The following is a 17,844-nucleotide window of genomic DNA, read 5'->3' on the forward strand; positions in this document are numbered from 1 at the left end:
GGAAGGAAGCCTCCAGCCAAGAACGTCCCATGTCTCCTCTGGTGCCCCAGTGCAGGGGAGCTGGTGGGGGCTACCAGGGCCCAGCCTAGCACCTGAGGGGGCCCCGCTGATCTGCCAGACCGCATGCCCCGCCTTCTGCAAACGGCCGCGGTGGCAGCAGATTGGGTAAGTTCCCCTTCCGCTTCCTCCTGCGTCCGGTCCCGTTGCTGCTGCTGCTGCTCGGCCGGGGCGCCTCACCAGCCTCTCCACACCCCCGGTGCCCGCAGAGACGCTGGTGACTTGAGCTGTCACCTGCCGCTGTCCCCCAGCCCCCGGACACCATGCAGGCCATCAAGTGTGTGGTGGTGGGAGATGGGTAGGTACCTGGCTGGTTTCCGCACTGGCCCCTACAGGGATCCTCCTGAGACCCTCCTGCCCTGGGGTCCCTGGGGAAGGCCCCCCTGCCCTGCAGATGGAGGAGTCCCTGGGAAGCAGCTGGGAGGAGCCACTTCCTTCTCCCAGGGCCCAGAGAGAACACCCTGAGGGGGGCTGTGGGCAGCTTCACTCTCCGCTGGCTCACCCCGCCCTGGAAGCTGCCTGGGTGGAGGGTAAAGGACTGGGGGCTGGGGTGCCTGGGGCCCCTGGCCTGGAGTGAGAGCTGGGGACAGGTCTCCCGTGGAGGTCAACCTGGGTCTTCAACTCTGTGGGTGCAAGAGGGGATGGGGAGCCAGAAATTGGGGCTTTTCCCCCAGGCTGACCCAGGCTCTAGTCACAGAGGCTTAGTGCTGCTGTGTGGCCTGGGGCAAGTCGTACCACCTCTCTGAACCTCTCTGGGCCTCGCCTTGCTCATCTAGGAAGAGGCAGTCCACGCCCCCTGGGTGGATGCAGTATCACTTGGGGTATTTCGAGTAGCTGCCCGTGGGCGTTCAGTGAACGTTGGCCGACATAACCCTTCCTGCCCCCACCTCGCCTTCCCTCCCCCTGGTTGGGGAGGATGTGGGTGGGGGGGGGAGTGTGTGGGTGAGAGAAGGGAGAGTTGACAGTGACTGAACCCTGAGAGACAGGGAAGGAGGAGAGAAGAAGGAATGGGAAGGTGACTGTTGGAGGCAGGGGGCTGGGCTCAGGGCCCCTCACAGTTGACAGATGCCAATGGCCTCAGGTTGTCATGCCCCTCTCTGGGCCTCAGTTTCCTCATCTGTAAAACAGCAGGCCCCACGCATCAATCTCAAGTACCCATTAGCAACATGTCCCAGGTTCCTCGTGGCATTTTCTGTAAGTCCGTCCCTGCACGTTCCAGCCAGGCAGGGCCCTTCTGGTTCACCCTCCCAGATGAGAGGCAGCGGCCCCTACTTTGACTCTGACAGGCCCATTTAGCAGGCAGCTCTCAGCTGGTTCTGAGGCATGGCCCTTATCTGCCTCCTCGCTGGGCCTGCCCAGCCCCTGATCACTTCTGCTTTGTGTCTGATCCGAAGGCGGGAGGGCGGAAGCCAAGGGCAACGTTCCAGCCATTCAAAGTTACCTTGGGGGCAAGGCCCATGGAGGGACGCAGCCCTCCTCGGAACAGGAAGTGACGAAACAGAGCGGGGAAGGCCCAGCGCAGCCCCTTTGGCTTCCTGCTGTGCTACCTGTGCCCCCACTGCCCCAGCCCGGGGACCTGAGGGGAGAGGAGAGCATGACTAACGTCACCGAGCACTCACTATGTGCCAGGCACTGGGCTTAGCCATGCCTCCGTTTTATCTTCCCACAAATCCTAACATGAGGCCCTTTCACAGCCGGGAAAACTGAAGCTCAGAGAAGTTAAGTAATTTGTCCAAGACCTTGTGGGATTTGAACCCAGGTCTTGCTGACTCCAGAACCCTGTGCTTTTAACTGCCCTGCTCCATGGAGAGGTGGGAGGGAAAGAGGAGGCAGAGGCTTTCCCTAGAGTTTGAACCCCACTAGTGGGATGACAGAGCACTGTCCAGTTCAGCAGGTCTCCTGTCTCACACCAACACCATTTGGGAAAGTTTGTTGAAAATGCAGATCCCCAGCCCAGCCCACATCCCAGATCAGAATCCCTGGGGTAGCTGCCCAAAGCCCACACTTTAATGGCTGCTGTGGGCACCCCAGCTTGAGAACAGTGATGGGGAAATTGAGGCTCAGGCACCGAGGTCTTCCTGAGGGGTGGGCCGGGGGGGTGGGGTGGGCACCCATATCTCGGGCAGGGCCCGTGACCGCTGTCCCCTCGCACTTTCTGTCTTTCAGAGCCGTGGGCAAGACCTGCCTTCTCATCAGCTACACCACCAATGCCTTCCCCGGGGAGTACATCCCCACCGTGTGAGTTCCCAGGGGCCTGCAGAGGACGGGAAGCACGCGTCCCCACGCCCACCCCCTTTTATGCACTTCCTGGGTCTGGGCTCCTAGGGGTCAGGGAGTCGGTAATGTTGGAGCCACAGTCTGCCCTGGCGGAGCGGCCTGATCATCCAGCTGGGGAGGCAGCAACTGATGCTGGGGATGAGAGCCGGGGACAGGGAGGGCTGCGGGCGCCTGGCAAGAAGAGCAACTGTGCAGTGGGAGAGGGCAGTGGAGGGGAACAGGTGGCCTTACACTGGGCCTCAAGGAAAGAGGACGATGGGAGGAGAGGACCGGCTTAAGCAAGAGCAGGGGAGGGGAAGTCGGCTGTGTTGGAGGAATGTAGGGGAGGGCTGGATGGAGGGGAGATAATCTCGAGGGACTTGAAGCCAAGAAGCAGAGACCTGGGGGGCACAGATGTGTTGAAGGAGCATGGCAGAACCATCTGGAGGCTAATCGGGGGCCCTGCTCTCTGTGGTTGGATGCTAAGGCAGAACTGTCATTTTACACGGAGGTAGGAGTCAGACTCGGGTGGGAAGGACGAGCCAGGAGGCACCAGCCCCTCACTCACCAACCCTCAATGGCTCCCCATCACTCACAGGATAACTTCCTAACTCCACAGCACAGCATTCAAGGCCCTTTCTGGCCTTCCCTCAACCTTCCCTTTCAGCTTCATTGCCCATCACTTGCTTCCCATTCTGTCCACTTCCATCCCCAGCTGTTCACTGAACACTGCCAGGCATGTTCCCTCTGCTTGCAGTGCTTTTCCTTCCCACTCCTGAAGGAGTCCCCACCCCAGAGTCCTGCAGACTCCATCCGACATCTCCTGGGACTATGAGCCTGTGGAGGGCAAGGAACCACGTCCAGTTCATTTGGGGGCTCCCCACTGCCTCGGCACAGTGTCAATACAAAAGGGCCTCAGTCGATGTGTTTTGAGTTGCCCGGAGTTGAACATCATGGGAGAGGCCATGGGGGGCCCACAATGGTGCCCATTATCGAGGGATTGCTGTCCGCTGGGCCCCGCATTCGATCCTCCCCATGAACCTGGGAGGTGGGCATTATTACACCCAGGCTGCCCCGAGGAAACCGAGGCTCACAGAGCCAAGGGGCTTGACCCCAGGGTCACCCAGGCCTGGCTGGCTTCAGAGCCGGGTCCATGCAGAGCCTTGCCAGAGCCCTCATTTCTTGATCTTAATAGGACCCTTTCAGAAGCAGGGGCTGGGCTTTTCCAGGAAGCAGGGGGAGAAGCAGAAGGGAAGGCAGTGCCCAGGCTAGGCTGCTAGTCCCAACTGAGGGCATCAGAGGAATCCACCGCCATCAGGGGCTGCGACTCCAGCCCCACCCCCAAACCCCACCCCCAGCCCAACAGCCCTGGTTCCTGGCCCACTGGGGGTGCACCGGCCCCACTGCAGACATCCCTGCCTCGGGCACTGACCCAGGCTCCAGCTGCCTGAGGCACCCTGGCCTGCGCTGGTAGAAGGTGGGCAGCCCAGAGAGGGCAGAGACAGCTGGGCAGCAGCCTGGGAAAGCGATTCCGGCCCCAGCAATCCCAGTTCCCCATATGGCCTCGTGCTCAGCAGCTCCCCTCTCTGCACCCGCCCTTATCTGCAAAAAGATGGTGAGGATTCCTGCCCACTCCCCATCAATCATCAAACCTTTACCTGCCAGGCCGACAGGAGCCATCAGTGTTTGGAGAGAGAACTGGCTGTAAAACTGGGCCGGGAGGCAGGTGCAGAACTGGGTAAGACAGCTCCCGTGGAAAGCCACAGTCAGCAGAAGCGGGCCTGTGTTCCAGGTCCCCAGCTGGCGGCTGGCAGCCCTGTCCTGTCGTGGCTGGGCTGCAGGACCTAGCTGAAGGACCTGGGACCAATCACTTCCCCTCTCTGAACCTCAGTTTCCCTTTTTATAAGGGGAAGGGGCTGGGCTGGGAGACCCCAAGGTCACTCCCTACATGCCTCTCCTGTGCAGGGCGGTGGGAAGCAGGGTCTCTGCTGACAGCTAGGCCAGGCTAGGGCCAGTTGCTCTCAGCTCCTTGGGGGCCCCAATCCTGGATAACCTCGCAGAAGCTGACAGGATGGACCAGACAAGCTCCAACCTCCTGGGACTCTGAGGAGCTGGGTCAGAGTATCTGACTAGGGTGGGCTTCGTGGGTGTGCCGGTGCTCCAAAGGGCCCCGTGCTTGGTTTAATGTTCTGCTGCTCCGTCTTGAAATCCGTGATAGTTTCTGAACAAGGAGCCTGCATTTTCGTTTTGCTTTGGACTTGCAAATATGTAGCTGCAAATGTGCATCCAACCCCCCTTTGCCTTCCAGCCCAGAGTTGCTCAGCTCTTGCTCCTGCCCATGCCAGTGACAGGGAGGGTAAAATGAGTCACGCTGCGCCCTTGAACTGGCGGGTGGGCGGAGCCGGGGAGAGGGAAATTGGGAGAACAGGCGAGCTGAGAACTCCAGCATCCCCAAATCGAGGTCGGGACAGCTTCTTGCGGGGCTGGGCGTGGCAGGCTTTACGGGGGCCGGGGAGGCACGCGCTGCCGGCACTAGATGAGATAAGCCAGCAGCGGAGCTCGGGGCTGGGCCGGCTGCCAGCCGTGGGGGTTAGCACTCAAGAACCCGCGGCCCTGAGGCCCAGCCGGGTGGGCAGCGCTGCCCGCCAGCCAATCAGACTCCGGGACCTTATGGTACTGCCTCCTGATTGGCTCCCCTCTCTTCCATCAGCCCGGGTTTATCCGTGGGGGCGCCCAGAGCACAGGAGGGCTGGGATTTGCTCATCCCACCCTCCAGAGAGCCCGGCGGTCTATATCCTGGACCCGCGTGCGGAGCCGCTTTGGCTCTGTGAGATCTTCGAGCCAACCTCCATTTCACAGATGGAGACTGAGGCCTGTCCTGTGGCTGGTCCTGCCTCCTCCTCACCCTCTCTATCACCCCAGCTCCACCGTGATCCGACTTTATCCTGCTGCTCCTTTACTGCCACTCCCCTGCTGGGCTGGAAGCTCCCTGAGAAGTTTCTAGAACAGTGCTGGGTGCCTCGTGGTGCGCAGTAACGGTCGGCCCATCCGGGCAGGCAGGCAGGGCTCAGTCTGGGCTATCCCGAGAAGGTACCGGAGCCCTGCTGTGTGGGTCACTGGGCAGGAAGGGCACATGCTGTTAACTTGGGTTGGATTGGTACTTTTGTGACCCTCTCTTCACTGAACTGGTAAATCAAGCCTGAAATTCCCATGCCTGAGATGAAGTCCAGCCTCTCTAGCTGGAGGTTCCTGGGGGACCCTGACAAGCTTTCCTGCTCTGCCCCTCAGCCCACACTCCTGCCTCTGGGTGGGTCACTCCCTAGCTGGGCTGAGCTGTTCCAGGCCTCTGTGCCTTTCTCATGCCCTTCCTTCTGATCGTGTTCTCTTCCTGCCCGCACCCACCTCCTGCCCCTCTCCAGCCACCCTCATCTGTCACCTGACACCACTCTAAGAGCCACTCCACTGGGCTCCCAACTTCCCTCGTGACCTTCTCCAAAAACTTCTAACCCAGCAACCCAGAGGGGCCTTTCTAAATGCAAATCTCATCATATCACCTGCCTGCCTGGGTAAACCCCTCCCCCTCGGGGGTTCCCGTCGCTGAGCCCCAAACCCTCTCTGTGGCCCAAGGCCCTGCTTGTGGTCCCCGCCCCCGCCTGACCTGCTCAACCCTCCCTGGTCCCCACCCACTCAATGGTTTCTGGGTCACTTTCCAGTTCTTTGAATGCGCTGTCCTGAGGGGTGGGCTGGGGCTGTGGTCAGGTGGGTCCCTGGGGCCCAGTCCCTTCCTCCTGACCCCCTGCCCCTTCTCCACTGCATTCCAGGTCCGGCTGTCCTGGTGGGAAGGGTCCGGGCAGCCCCTGGTGCACAGCCCTGGGGAGCATAAAGAGGCCGGGCCTCAGAGACACACAGACCCTGGGTGAAAACGCCCCAGCTGGGTGGCTCTGGGCGGGTCACTCCAAGTCTCTGAGACTCGGTTTCCTTGTGTGGAAAGTGGGAACAATGCTAGACTCTCCTTCCTGGGGCCATTAAAACTATCGAAATATGAAGGGCCTGGAGCAGGGCTTCCACCCTGGGATGCTCAGAAACTGCGAGCTCCCTGCGCTCTCCTGGCTCGGGACCAGCTCCCATGCCACGGCTCAGCCCGGAAACAGCAGCGATGCCACCAACTGATTGTGAGATTAGGTCCTTTCCTGCCTGTTAGCCTCAGTTTCCTTGCCTGGAAAGTGGGGGTGAGGGCTGGGCACAATGGAAGGGGGAGCCCTGCGGTGCCGTCTGGCTCTGGCAGCTGGTTCTCTGGGGAGGGGCCCAGCGTGAGGTGGGCATCAGAAATGAGACCGCTGGGCTTCTCGGCACCTCCCAAAAGGGTGTCTTCAAAGTTCTGTGTCTCTTTAGATCCTCCCAATGGCCCCAAGAGGCAGGGCTCTTTTCACAGAGAAGACTGAGACTCAGAGAAGCTAGGCTACTTGCCCAGAGCCACCCAACCCGGATGGGGCCCAACGAGGGGCTCTTTTCCCTCCTCCCTACCCTGGGCGGCTGACCTGGGGTGCACCAACCTCCTGCAGTTAATCTGTCTGCTTGTTCAGTCACTAATGGGTGCCAGAAGGGGAGCAGAGCTCAAATCTCGGCTCCTCTGCTTATGAGCTGGGTGACCTTGAAGTCACCTGACCTGGTGGGGCCTCAGTTTCCTCATGTGTCTAATGGGAATAACTTGGGGCCCTTTGGTCTAGGGACATGTGAGACTTAAGGACCTGCTGTACAAAGGCCACTAGCCCTCTGCCTGGCCCCGAGACCCCGGGGGTGACCCAGAGGGACTGATGCCTTTGGCTCATGGAATCCTGGGAGGCTTTTGGACGCTGGAATTTCAGGTTGGACATTTTAGGAGAGAATGTCCTGATATCCTATGCTTGTCCCAAAGGGAGTGTTTTCTGGATGAAGCCAAAGACCACACAGGTGGTCTTTTCCAATCAGGCCCAGCCCATAACTCCCAGAACCGCACCCCCTTCCTGAAACGCCACCGTGGTGTTGAGCTCTCCTACAAGCCAGGCCCTGCGCTGGCTTCCAGGTGCAGGAGGGGCGTGTCTGCCCTCGTGCCTGTCCTCAGGAGCTGCAGTCTGGGGTGCAGGGTTCACCAAGGGTGCCAGGGTGGGATGGGGCCCTAACCTGGCTCCAGGGGTCAGAAAAGGCTTCCTGGAGGGGGGAACGGAGGGATGAGTAAGAATCAGCCAGGCATGGGGGAGGAGGGAAGAAGGGAGGGAGGGGGAGAGTGGAAAGTCCGAACTGGGTATTTGCAGGAGCTTTCCAGGCAGGAGAGAGCAGAGCTGTTTGAGGAACTGAGAGGTGACCAGTAAGACTTTCCAGGGCTGAGCAAGCCCAGGGCCTAAAAACATCAGTCTGCCCACTTTTGGGGGTAAGGGGGTATCTTTCTCAGGAGAGGCCCAGTCAGAGTTAGTCTGAAGCACTAGGGCTTTCTTCTGCAGCCTGATGCTGAACAGCATTCTAGGAGGGCTTCATGGAGGAGGTGGCATCTGAAGGGTTTTGGTTCTGTTTGGGTTAAATCCATTCTTCCTGCCTTTGCTGGGCTCTAGGCTTGAGACGGAGAGCTCTTTCTGGGTGGAAGACAGGGAAAGGGTGGCCACGAAGGTTTCCCCACAAAGGAGTAGCTGCTTGGGCAGAATTGTGAAGCATGAACAGAAAGCAAGAGTGGAAATGGGATAGAAGGGTATTCTATAAAAGAGGCACAGACAGGAACAAAGGCCTGGAGAGTGTAGGGAACCATGTGGTCAGGATGGGTGGGGAATATTTGGACAAGCAGAGGTGGAGAAGGACCTTTGGACCAGGGACTCAGCGTGAACAAACACGGGAAGAGAAGCTGGAAGAGCCTTAGGTCTCAGTGGACCAGGTTAGGGGATGAGAAGCAGGGTCTGAGAAGGGAGTGGTTCCTAACCCTCAGGGGGAGGGAGTAGTGGCATCCCTGGAGACACAGCTGTGGCACGGGGCGGTGAGCACTGGATGTGGAGTCAGGCAGAGCTGACACGCACTGGCTATGTGGCCTTGGGCAAGTTGCTGTACATCTCTGTCCCTAGTTTTCTCTTCTGCAGCATGAACTAACACCTTCCTCTCAGGGATGTGTGTAGTGAGAAACTGCTTTCTACGTCTCCCGTTTCTCCCCCCACCTTCCCCTGCAGAGGTTAGAGCCCCAGGTTCGGCCCTCCCAGAGACCCCTGGACTTCCCCTTCCTGTCATTTGTTAGGCTCCTTGTGACTTGTCCAGGGTCTTCTCCAGACAGTGAAGGTCTGGGTCAGGCTTGTGCTCCTCGGGATCCCCAACACCTGGCACCGTGCCAACACACGTAGGTGCCCAACAAATACTCGTCACGTGGAATTAACAACAATCAAATGCATCTCTGCTGGCAGAGAGATTTTAGCAGTTGCTGTGGGTTGCCCCCCACCCTGCGGTGTCCCCCCCTGGCACTTGCTTTTCCAATGTGTGCCAGCAGCATTTCCCGAGAGCTCCTGTTACTCAGGGCATCCAGTGTGGGCTGCGGGGTGGGCTGGATGGTCAGGAAGTCCAAGCCCTGGGCTCAGCCCTCTGCCAGCGAGAGCTGGGGGCGGTAGACACATAAGCTAGTGCTCTTTCCCCCGTAGGGGAACCCCAAGGCGTGGTCTGTGCTGTTCTCCAGGTGTCCCCAGCAGGAGTGAGCCCCAATTGCCCACAGCAGTAAAGCTCAGTAACACGTCCTCTATTGGCTGCTGTCCCTTCCCTGTCCCTTCCCCACTTCCCCCGCTGCTGCTTGGGATCACCCCCCAAATAAACCATGTGCACAACCTCCTTGACTCAGAGTTTGCTTTGGGGAGACCCAACCTAAGACAGGGATCAACATTCACTCAACAACTTCTGGGTGGTCAACCTAAGTATCCAGCATAAGAGGTTAGTGACACTGATTCTGATCAAGCCTTGGAAGGAATATTACCTTGAAAAACCACCTTTCTGAAGAATAGGTAAGGGCAGAAAATTATCAAGAGCTAATGTTTCTCTCCTTTTGCTTACCTGCATTTTAGGTTTTTAATATAATGAATCAGTAATGAAAAAGTAAAAACAAACAAACAAAAAACTCCCTTGCAGACTTCAGTCCAGCTGCTGCCCCTCCCTGGGTCGGCGTTTCTGCTATCAGAGCACGCGGGGCTGGACCAGAAGTCCCTGGTCTCTGGAGTCCGAGACTGACGGTACCTTCTGTCTTGTCTGTTCCCTTAGGTTTGACAACTATTCGGCCAACGTGATGGTGGACAGCAAGCCGGTGAACCTGGGGCTGTGGGATACTGCCGGGCAGGAGGACTACGACCGCCTCCGGCCACTCTCCTACCCCCAGACGGTGTGCAGCCCCTACCCCCTCCTTGGGTCCTGGGAGTCAGGCCCCTGGGCTTTGCGCTCTCTGTTCCCTCTGCTTGAATTTCCCTTCCAGCCAGCTGAGCCTGGTGAAGACTGACTGTCCCTTTAAGGCCCAGCTCTTATGCTGAGCCCCTGAGGTCTTACTCCTCCCTAGGTAGAGTCAGAGACTCCTCCCTTTGTGCTCCCCAGGCCTCCATCAGTAACCTGTTAACCACTGCACCCCGTCTTCCCAGCCCCTCTGCCTCTTGGGCTCTGCCACCACCCAGCTCACCATAGGGGGTGGGGAGAGGCAGATCCTGGGCAGAGCCTGACAGGGAGCCAAAGACAGTGACCCCTGGGGGTGTTGAGGAAGGAGAGGTTGGGGTGCAGGCTGGCAGGTGGCTCTTGAGTCTGCTTCAAGGTGGATGAGGGGAAGGCTGGGCTGGCAGCCAGACAGTGGCTGGGAGTGTGAGTTGTGGAATCCCAGATCCTCCCCTACCAGGGTGCACCTCCAACCTTTGCAAACCTCGCTTTCCTCATCTGTAGAATGGGGCAGCAGCAGGACTTATTGCTGAGTGTTTTCCTGGGATGAAGCTCTTACAGCTGGGCCTGTTCTTTGGCTAAGTGTTAGATCAAAAAATGAGCAAACGGCGTCCTGGGTCCAGAGGTGGGCAAGGGCATCCCTGCTCTGCCTACACCCTAAGCCCCCGGTGGCCCCTCAGGGAGTGGTGGCTGGGGTAGGAGGGGCCTGGGGGGACCCAGCTACCGCCCCTCACAGCCATGCCTGTGCGCTCTGCCCCCAGGACGTCTTCCTCATCTGCTTCTCCCTCGTCAGCCCTGCCTCCTACGAGAATGTCCGCGCCAAGGTGAGCAGGGCACAGTGGGGCCTGGGGGGCCTGGGGGGCCTGGGGGCAGGTGGTCCCGAAGGGAGGACAGATCTGGGACTTCAGTCCTGCCCCTGGGGCAGCGGAGGAAGCAGGCAGGGAGGGACCCCAGTGCCAACCAGGGCTGGGAGGGATTTGGGGGCAGGGGACTTGGAGGGGTCTCGGAGGGTCTTGGGATAGTTTTGCTGTTTCTGTTCCTTCCAAACCTCATGTCCCCTCCCCTTCCCGCACAACCTCGGACTCCCCTCTCTCCCACGTGACCTCCTGCTTGCCTCTTATCTCTACACGAAATCTTGCCTCCTTTCCCTAATGACCATGTGCCCCTCTCCTGTACACAATTTCCTGACTCCCGCCCATGTGCCCCCTGCCCCGCCTGCCCAGTGGTTCCCCGAAGTGCGGCACCACTGCCCCAGCACCCCCATCATCCTGGTGGGCACCAAGCTGGACCTGCGGGATGACAAGGACACCATTGAAAAGCTGAAGGAGAAGAAGCTGGCACCCATCACCTACCCACAGGGCCTGGCGCTGGCCAAGGAGATCGGTAGGAGGCTGGGCGCTGGGGGGGCGGGGAGGGCACCTTGGCCTCGAGGCGATGACAAACCCCGGCTGCAGGCCAGGCTGTGCAGCTCAGGCCCTGGCTGGCCGTGTATGCGCTGGTTGACCCTGGGCCAGTCACATAGCCTCTCTGTGCCTTTATTTCCTCATCAACAAAGTTCCTACCTCCTAGAGTGGTTGGGAGAAAAAAGTGAGTTAAAACAGGTGAAGCTTCTAGAGCAGGGTCTGCACACAGGGAGCACTCTGCTTTAGTGTTATTATTAGCTATTATTATTAATATCTGTAAATGAACACTGCTCTGCATTTGAGCAGACAAAAGTAGGGACGGAGGATGGTGTGCTGAGGTTGCTAGGAGGATGAGCAGCCGAATCAAGCTGGGGTCCCCTGGGGAGGCTTCCTGGAGGAGGTGTCCTTGTGTTGGATTTGAAAAAGAACACATGCCCTTCTGCCTCTGCCTGACACACACCACCCCCTTCCCACTTCCCTGGCTTCTCGGCTCAACTTCTCTTTGCCTCCAGATCACTGGGCCAGAGAAGTCAAGTGACTCCCCAGGGTCACACAGTGGGTAGGTGGCAGAGCTGAGATTTGAACGCAGGACACGGAATTGCTGGCTGTGGGGCTCAGGTAGTGTCTCAGGGCTGCTAGTACCTGGGAGATGATGACCAGCGGGACCGACCTTTCCCAGGCATCTGGGCCCACAGCCCCGGGATGGTGATGTTGCCCGAGAGCCTGGGTTGCCGCTGGGTTCTGCCTCCGTGGGCCTGGAGCCTCCCCGCCCCCTCCTAGCCTCTCTTCCTCCTGCCGGAACTGGGAGGGCCCTGGGGACTGCATCTCTTCACAGGAAGAGAAACCGCAGCCACCACCTCCCTCCCTGTGACTAGCTGGGGACACGCCGTCTTCCCCAGGGGCCTCTCCACCCTGGGGCTCCGGCTCCCAGGCTCATTGCTCTCTCCTCACATGACATCTGGGACTGCACCCCTGTCATCTCTTCATTCCAACCGGCCCATTCCCCAAGGCACTCCTTCCCTGCAAGACGGCGGCCCCCCAGCCTGCGTGCTCGCTGCCGCCTGCCCCTTCCCTCTCAAAGCACATGCTTTGGGGTGCAGAGCAGGGCCCTGGAGCCTGGATTCTAGGCTTGACTCTAGCACTGACTGGCTGTATGTCCTTGGGCCAGTTGCTCCCCCTCTCTGGACCTAAGTCTCCCCATCGACACAGCTGGCCTGTAATCCCCAAAGGCCCTTCCTCTTGTAAGATGACTCGGAGGCCTGCCTTGGCATCTTGCCAGTCCCTCTTGGACCTGACCCTGGGCAGTGACCTTGACCTGGCCTCAGACCTGCCAGGCCATGGAGAAAGCCACAGGAACCTGCAGGGCTGCTGAGGAGGGCAGGGCCTGCCTTTGCACCCTCCCCTCCCCCCTCCACCATTCTGTCCCCAGCCTTGGAGGATGACTTGGGTGGGGGGCAGCTCCTGCCCCAGCTGGTCATCTCAGCTGGCATGGATTGAGCCCTTCCTGGCTGCCAAGCCCCATGCATTCTCCTGCTTCATTCTTGCAGCAGCTCTGAGGGAGATTCTCTATCAACCCCACTTCATGGATGAGGAAACTGAGGCCCAGGGATGAAAAGTCACGGGCTCAAGGCCTGCCAGACAGGATGCATCATAGCCCAGACTTGAACTTGGCCTCCCATCCTCTCAGTCTGTCAGATCAGGGCCATCTGCTGTCCCCTGGCCTATCCCACACCCTCTCTCCACCTCTCCCCTCCGTCCCCAGCCCCAGTTGGATCATAGCAGTGTGTCCTCGACAGCTGCGGAGATTGAGGCCCAGAGAGGGGGGCACCAGCTAGAGTCCCAGAGCAGGTCAGAGGCACAGCCGAAGCGAGCCTAGGTCCCCCAGCCCAGGACCCACCCTCTCGGATGAGGGGTGAGAGGATGGGCGGGTGCCAGGGAGGAGGCAGTTGGAGGGTGTGGAAGAAGTGGGCACTGGCTAAGGGTCCCCTCTAAGGAGACAGTGGCCAGGTGCCCAGGGAGCCCTGCTGCAAGCACAGAGGATGGCTGGGCGATGCTGGGCCGAACTCAGGGTGTCCGTGCTGCCAGCCAAGTCTTGGCACCCACTGCCCTGTGTTCCCTGGGTCCTGCCCTTCCAGGCCTGGCTCCGACTCCCCTCTTGCCAGCTGTGTGCTTTTGGGCCTGTGACATCCCCTCTCTGGGCCTGTTTCCTCCTTGGTAAGGGGGGGAATCACACTATTTCTTCATAGGGTTCCTGGAAGCTCCCAGCTCTGTGCCCGGCACGGAGCAGGTGCTAACATGGGTCAGTACAGAGGCATGGGCTGCGGCGGAGGATGCCAAGTTCCCCCTTCTCTCCCCTCTCCTTCCTCTTGTTTCCAAAACAGGCCCTCAGGCCTGCGGCAGGGGATTTGCAGCTCCTCACTTCAGGGAAACTGGGTTGTAGCGGACACGGGAATTCACACAGGTTCCTTCCGGAAGGCTGCAGAATGCTGTCCCTGGGAGTGGGCAGAGCCTGCCTTCCCCACTGCCTGTGCCCCGGGCTCCATCCCTGGGTGGTCTTTAGTTCCCTGTCCCCTCACCGAGGGCTGCCCCCAGACATACAGGAAACAACCAGCGTGTGACTTTGGAAGTGACTGAGCCTCTGAGCCTCAGTTCCCTTGTCTGTAAGATGAGGAGGATGCTGAGACTGAGCTGATGTGACCTGGGGAGGGTCTTGGCGCATGGGCCACGCAAGTCTTGGGCCTCCAGAGAGCATTTGCCTCTCTGGGGGAAGCGTGGAGTCAGGCACGTGGCTGTTTTCCAGACGAAAAAATCCGAGAGATTCGGCCACTGTGCCTGAGCCCTTTTTCTTCGTAGGAAAGTGTCAAACTTCCTGCCTGCCTTCCACAAACCAAGGGCTGGTGTGTCCACAAAAGACACAGACCTGCCCCCGTGGGTCCTAACCTCTTCCAGTGAATTCAGGCTCCTTCTGACATGAGGAAACTGAGGCTCGGAGAGGCAGGGGCCCATCAGGGGTGCCTGAGCTCCCCAATGGCACCGCTGGGACTGGAGCCAGGCCCACCGTCCCCACAGCCAGGCACTCGGTTGTGTGGCTTGGGAGGGGTGTCGGCTCGGCCAGACCCTGCCCCTGCCCCTGACGGAGCCCTCTGCTCTCCCGGTGCCCTGTCCAGATTCGGTGAAATACCTGGAGTGCTCGGCCCTCACCCAGCGAGGCCTCAAAACCGTCTTTGATGAGGCGATCCGGGCCGTCCTGTGCCCCCAGCCCACGCGGCCGCAGAAACGCCCCTGCAGCCTCCTCTAGGGGTAAGAGCCCACCCCCCACTGCTCCGTGCCCCGCTGCACCCCCAGTAGGCTGTGGCGGGGAGGGGGGCTGCCAAGCCACTGAACAGTGGCCCACACTTGCTGCAAATGGCATTTAGTCCAGGACAGAAGGGAGCCGACCGAGGCTCAGTTTCCCCAACCTTCTGGTCGCTTGCCTGCATCATTCGCACCCGTGGGGCCCATTTCCCAGAAGGGGGGCCCAAGGCGTTGGGTGGGTGGGCAGAGCTGAGCCAGCGGGTGTCACAGAGCACCCACTCTGCCCATCCCTGCGAGAAAGGGTGAGGAGGACAAGCGACCAAACAGATGCCTCAGCCCCTGCCCTCCGGGGAGAGGAGGGTGTGGGTTGGAGGCAGCGGAGAAGCTGGACGGATGGAGGCTACTTGGTGTGGTGGGCGGAGCAGGGAGGGTAGTAACCCCGTGGGAGGGCAAACTTGAGCAAAGCCAGGAGCGAGCTGTGGCTCTAATTGTGCCCTAATTCTCTGCCCCTGCCTGTTTCCCTTCCAGGCTGCGCTCCAGCCCTCCCAGCCAGACGGCTCTGACCCTCCAGGGACCCCGCCCAAAGTCCAGTGGTGCCCCTGCTGGCCATGTTGTCCCCTCCCTGTGGTGTTATTTTTAGCAGACGGTGGCAGAGCTTGGTTCATTGTCTTCTCTGTGCTAGAGGCCCTCTGGGGCCAGGAGGGTGTGAATTTGCAGGTGCTGCATCTCCATTTCCTCGTACTTCTGCTTTCCCAGGGACAGACGGGACCCCCAGGACCCAATAAGCCCCCGCTGTGTTCCTGGATTCAGTGCCGGCTGTCGCACAAGTCAGCATCTGCCCATTTGCTCCAGTCCCGTCCAACATCTGAATCCCCTCTGGAAACCATGCCAGGTGGCTGCCAGCTGCCACTTGTATACCTCCAGGGACAGGGCTCTCGCTCCTTCCTGAAGCTGTCTGCTCCAATATCGATGAACCTGCTTGTCTGAAAGTTCTCTTCTACTGAGTTAAAATGAGTGCCTCAGAAGTTTGCTCTCCTGGTCTTAAGTCTCCTTTTTGGTCAATATTAAACAAATTAAATTCTCCAAATCTCTGTGGGTCCAACTGACCCTGCTATCTCTTGAGTCATTCTGCTCTGCTCACAGGACCTGGGCTGCATTTTCCTGTGAAAGCCTAAAATTTTCATACCCTGCCAATCAGGACTTTTGCTATCACAGATACAAAACCCAATTCAATCTGCTTAAGCAGAAAATAAATGTATTGATTCGAGTTTGGAAATATCATGACTTCAGGCACAGCTTGATCAAGGGGCTCAAATGATGTTGTCAAGGCCCACTTTCCTGTACCCTTTGGCTCTCCCTTTGGCCAGCTGGTTTCATTCTCAGGCAGGCAAGTGACTCTCGAGGCTTCATCCACCCAGGTTTGAGTTCAGCATAAAGGAGCAACTGTCTTTGCCACTGCAAAGTTCGAATTAAGGTTTACTCTGATTGGACAAGCCTAGGTCTTGAACGTACCCACCCACCAGTCCCGTTTGCCAGCGGGATGCAGTGCTCTGATTGGCCAGGCCACATGCCACTCTAGAACAAGGAGTGGAGGCAACTCGGATTTCACTAGGGTGGAGAGGTTGATTGAAACTGAGAACCTTGCTGGAAGTTGGGAATATGGGTGTTGGATAGCCAGAAACCTCATCCTCCATTGTTGGAGCTTATGGAAGATGTTCTGAAGATGTAAGGAGCGTCGGTCCTGCCAGGCACTAAGCAAAGCCGAGTTTCTTTAGAAGGGAGGTGAGTGGTTTTCTAAGTGGTGGGACCTGTGGTCAGAGGGTGGACAATGCAGCCAGGCTGTCCAGATTTGAGTCTTCTCTCTGCTTCTGTGTGACCTTTAACCTCCTGGGGCCTCAGTTTCCCTATCTATAGAGTCAGGGATTGGTAAGAATAAAAGAAACTGACATGTAAAGCCACAGTGCCAGGCACAGAGTTGGCGTCACCAAATGCCAGGCTGGCCGCTCTGGAAATTGCTCCTCTCTACCTGCGCTTTTCATTCATTCACCCTACACATATTTATTGAGCACCTACTCTGTGCTCGGCACTGTTCAAGGTGCCAGGGGTCCAGGGGTGCATGAGAGTGCCTGCCCTCAGGGACTGACATTCTAGAACAGCCCAAATAAAGGAATAAAAAAGAATACAAGGGCCCATCCTGGAGATACAGCAGACCTCCAATTCCCAGCTAAGGCAATGCTCTGGGTTTCCACTTTCTGATTCCTCAGGGCCCCTGGCCACCCCACTGCCCAACCACCCCATACGTCCTGAAGTTCCAAGGCAGGGCCCCCAGCCCACTCGCACCCCCCAGAGCCCCACCCTCCTGAGAGGGACTGGGTGTGGGCGTGGGTGGGGGTTCCTTTGCTTTTCTTAGCTTCAGCTCAAAAGTCGTTGCGTCTTTCAAATTACTTCTCTGAAACAAAAAGAAAACATTAAAACCTACATACATAACACAAACAGACCTGGGGGATTCAACCTGTATCCTCAAATAAGTTTGGCGCCCCTTCTAGTCTGCCAGTGCCTGCTCCACGCATTCCAACCCTGCTCCCGGCTCTCACAGGGGCTTCAGGAGAAATTCCAGAGCCTTCCCTCATGCTTCTTTCACCCCAAGGCCTTTGTGCCTGCCGGTCCCTCAAACCCTCACTGCTCTTTCCTCTGCCCCTCCTTGAACTTGCTGCCTGCCACAGGTGAGCTGGCTCTTTCTGTGGGTATTCCACCCACTGAGCCTATCCCAGTGGAGACAGTTCTTGCTTTTCTACACCATTAGTAACCTCAGCAGATAAATTCTCATTCAATGTTATGTCTTACTTTGCACATATTATCTCATTGAATTCTCACACCACCTTTCTAAGGTCGAGACTAACAGCCCCTGTTTTGCAGAGAAGGAAATGGAGGTATAGGAGGGCACACGAATTTGTGCTCAAACCGATCAGGCAGACACTGCCCTTGCTCAGCCCTTACCACTACTCCCATCCTCCTTGTTAACAGAATCCCAATGAAATACTCCTTTGCCCAGCCTGTTTTGTGGCTGGGGTTCCCAGGTTGGGCAGTTCTGCCAACAAGACATAAGTGAAAGTCAACTGGAGAGGTGGCTTCTGTGGAAGTTTTTGTTTTCTTCCCATGAAAAATGTCAGATCCAACTGACCCTGCCCTTTGTCCTGTCCCCTCCCTTGCTATGAATACTGATGTGATGTCTGGAGCTGCAGCAGCCATCTTGAGACCCTGAAGCCCCAAGCATGAAGATACAAGCTAACGTGCTAAGAACGGGGGAGCAGAAAGATAGAAAAAGCCTGGGTCCCTACCAGCATTGGCTGGCAGCTGAGCCAGTGCCAAGGGCTGCCTTGTTATGGGAACAAAACAAAAATGTGATCCCCTATTTATTTATACCCCA

The 17,844-nt window shown here is 58.2% G+C and overlaps 1 protein-coding gene across 2 annotated transcripts; it reads left to right on the forward strand.

Moving 5' to 3' along the window:
• The first annotated feature begins 181 nt into the window (after window positions 1-181).
• RAC2 (Rac family small GTPase 2) lies at window positions 182-15,684 on the forward strand. 2 transcript variants are annotated; one of them, XM_037846370.1, is made up of 7 exons: window positions 182-355; window positions 2,224-2,295; window positions 9,565-9,682; window positions 10,482-10,544; window positions 10,944-11,103; window positions 14,291-14,423; window positions 14,946-15,684. In XM_037846370.1, exons 1-6 carry the CDS (start codon window positions 321-323, stop codon window positions 14,419-14,421), a joined length of 579 nt encoding a protein of 192 aa, XP_037702298.1. In that variant the 5' UTR covers window positions 182-320; the 3' UTR covers window positions 14,422-14,423; window positions 14,946-15,684. The 2 variants fall into 2 exon arrangements, with proteins under 2 accessions (XP_037702298.1, XP_037702299.1); XM_037846371.1 differs by having other exon boundaries at window positions 15,174-15,684.
• The last annotated feature ends 2,160 nt before the right edge of the window (window positions 15,685-17,844 follow it).

The sequence above is a fragment of the Choloepus didactylus genome, chromosome 8, assembly GCF_015220235.1.
Source record: "Choloepus didactylus isolate mChoDid1 chromosome 8, mChoDid1.pri, whole genome shotgun sequence".
In the NCBI taxonomy this organism is placed as follows: Eukaryota; Metazoa; Chordata; class Mammalia; order Pilosa; family Megalonychidae; genus Choloepus; species Choloepus didactylus.

Coding starts and splice junctions, on each gene's coding strand:
- RAC2 (XM_037846370.1), top strand. CDS start 321: ATGCAGGCCATCAAGTGTGTGGTGGTGGGAGATGG. Junction 9,683..10,481: donor CACTCTCCTACCCCCAGACG/GTGTGCAGCCCC, acceptor CTCTGCCCCCAG/GACGTCTTCCTCATCTGCTT. Junction 11,104..14,290: donor GGCGCTGGCCAAGGAGATCG/GTAGGAGGCTGG, acceptor TGCCCTGTCCAG/ATTCGGTGAAATACCTGGAG.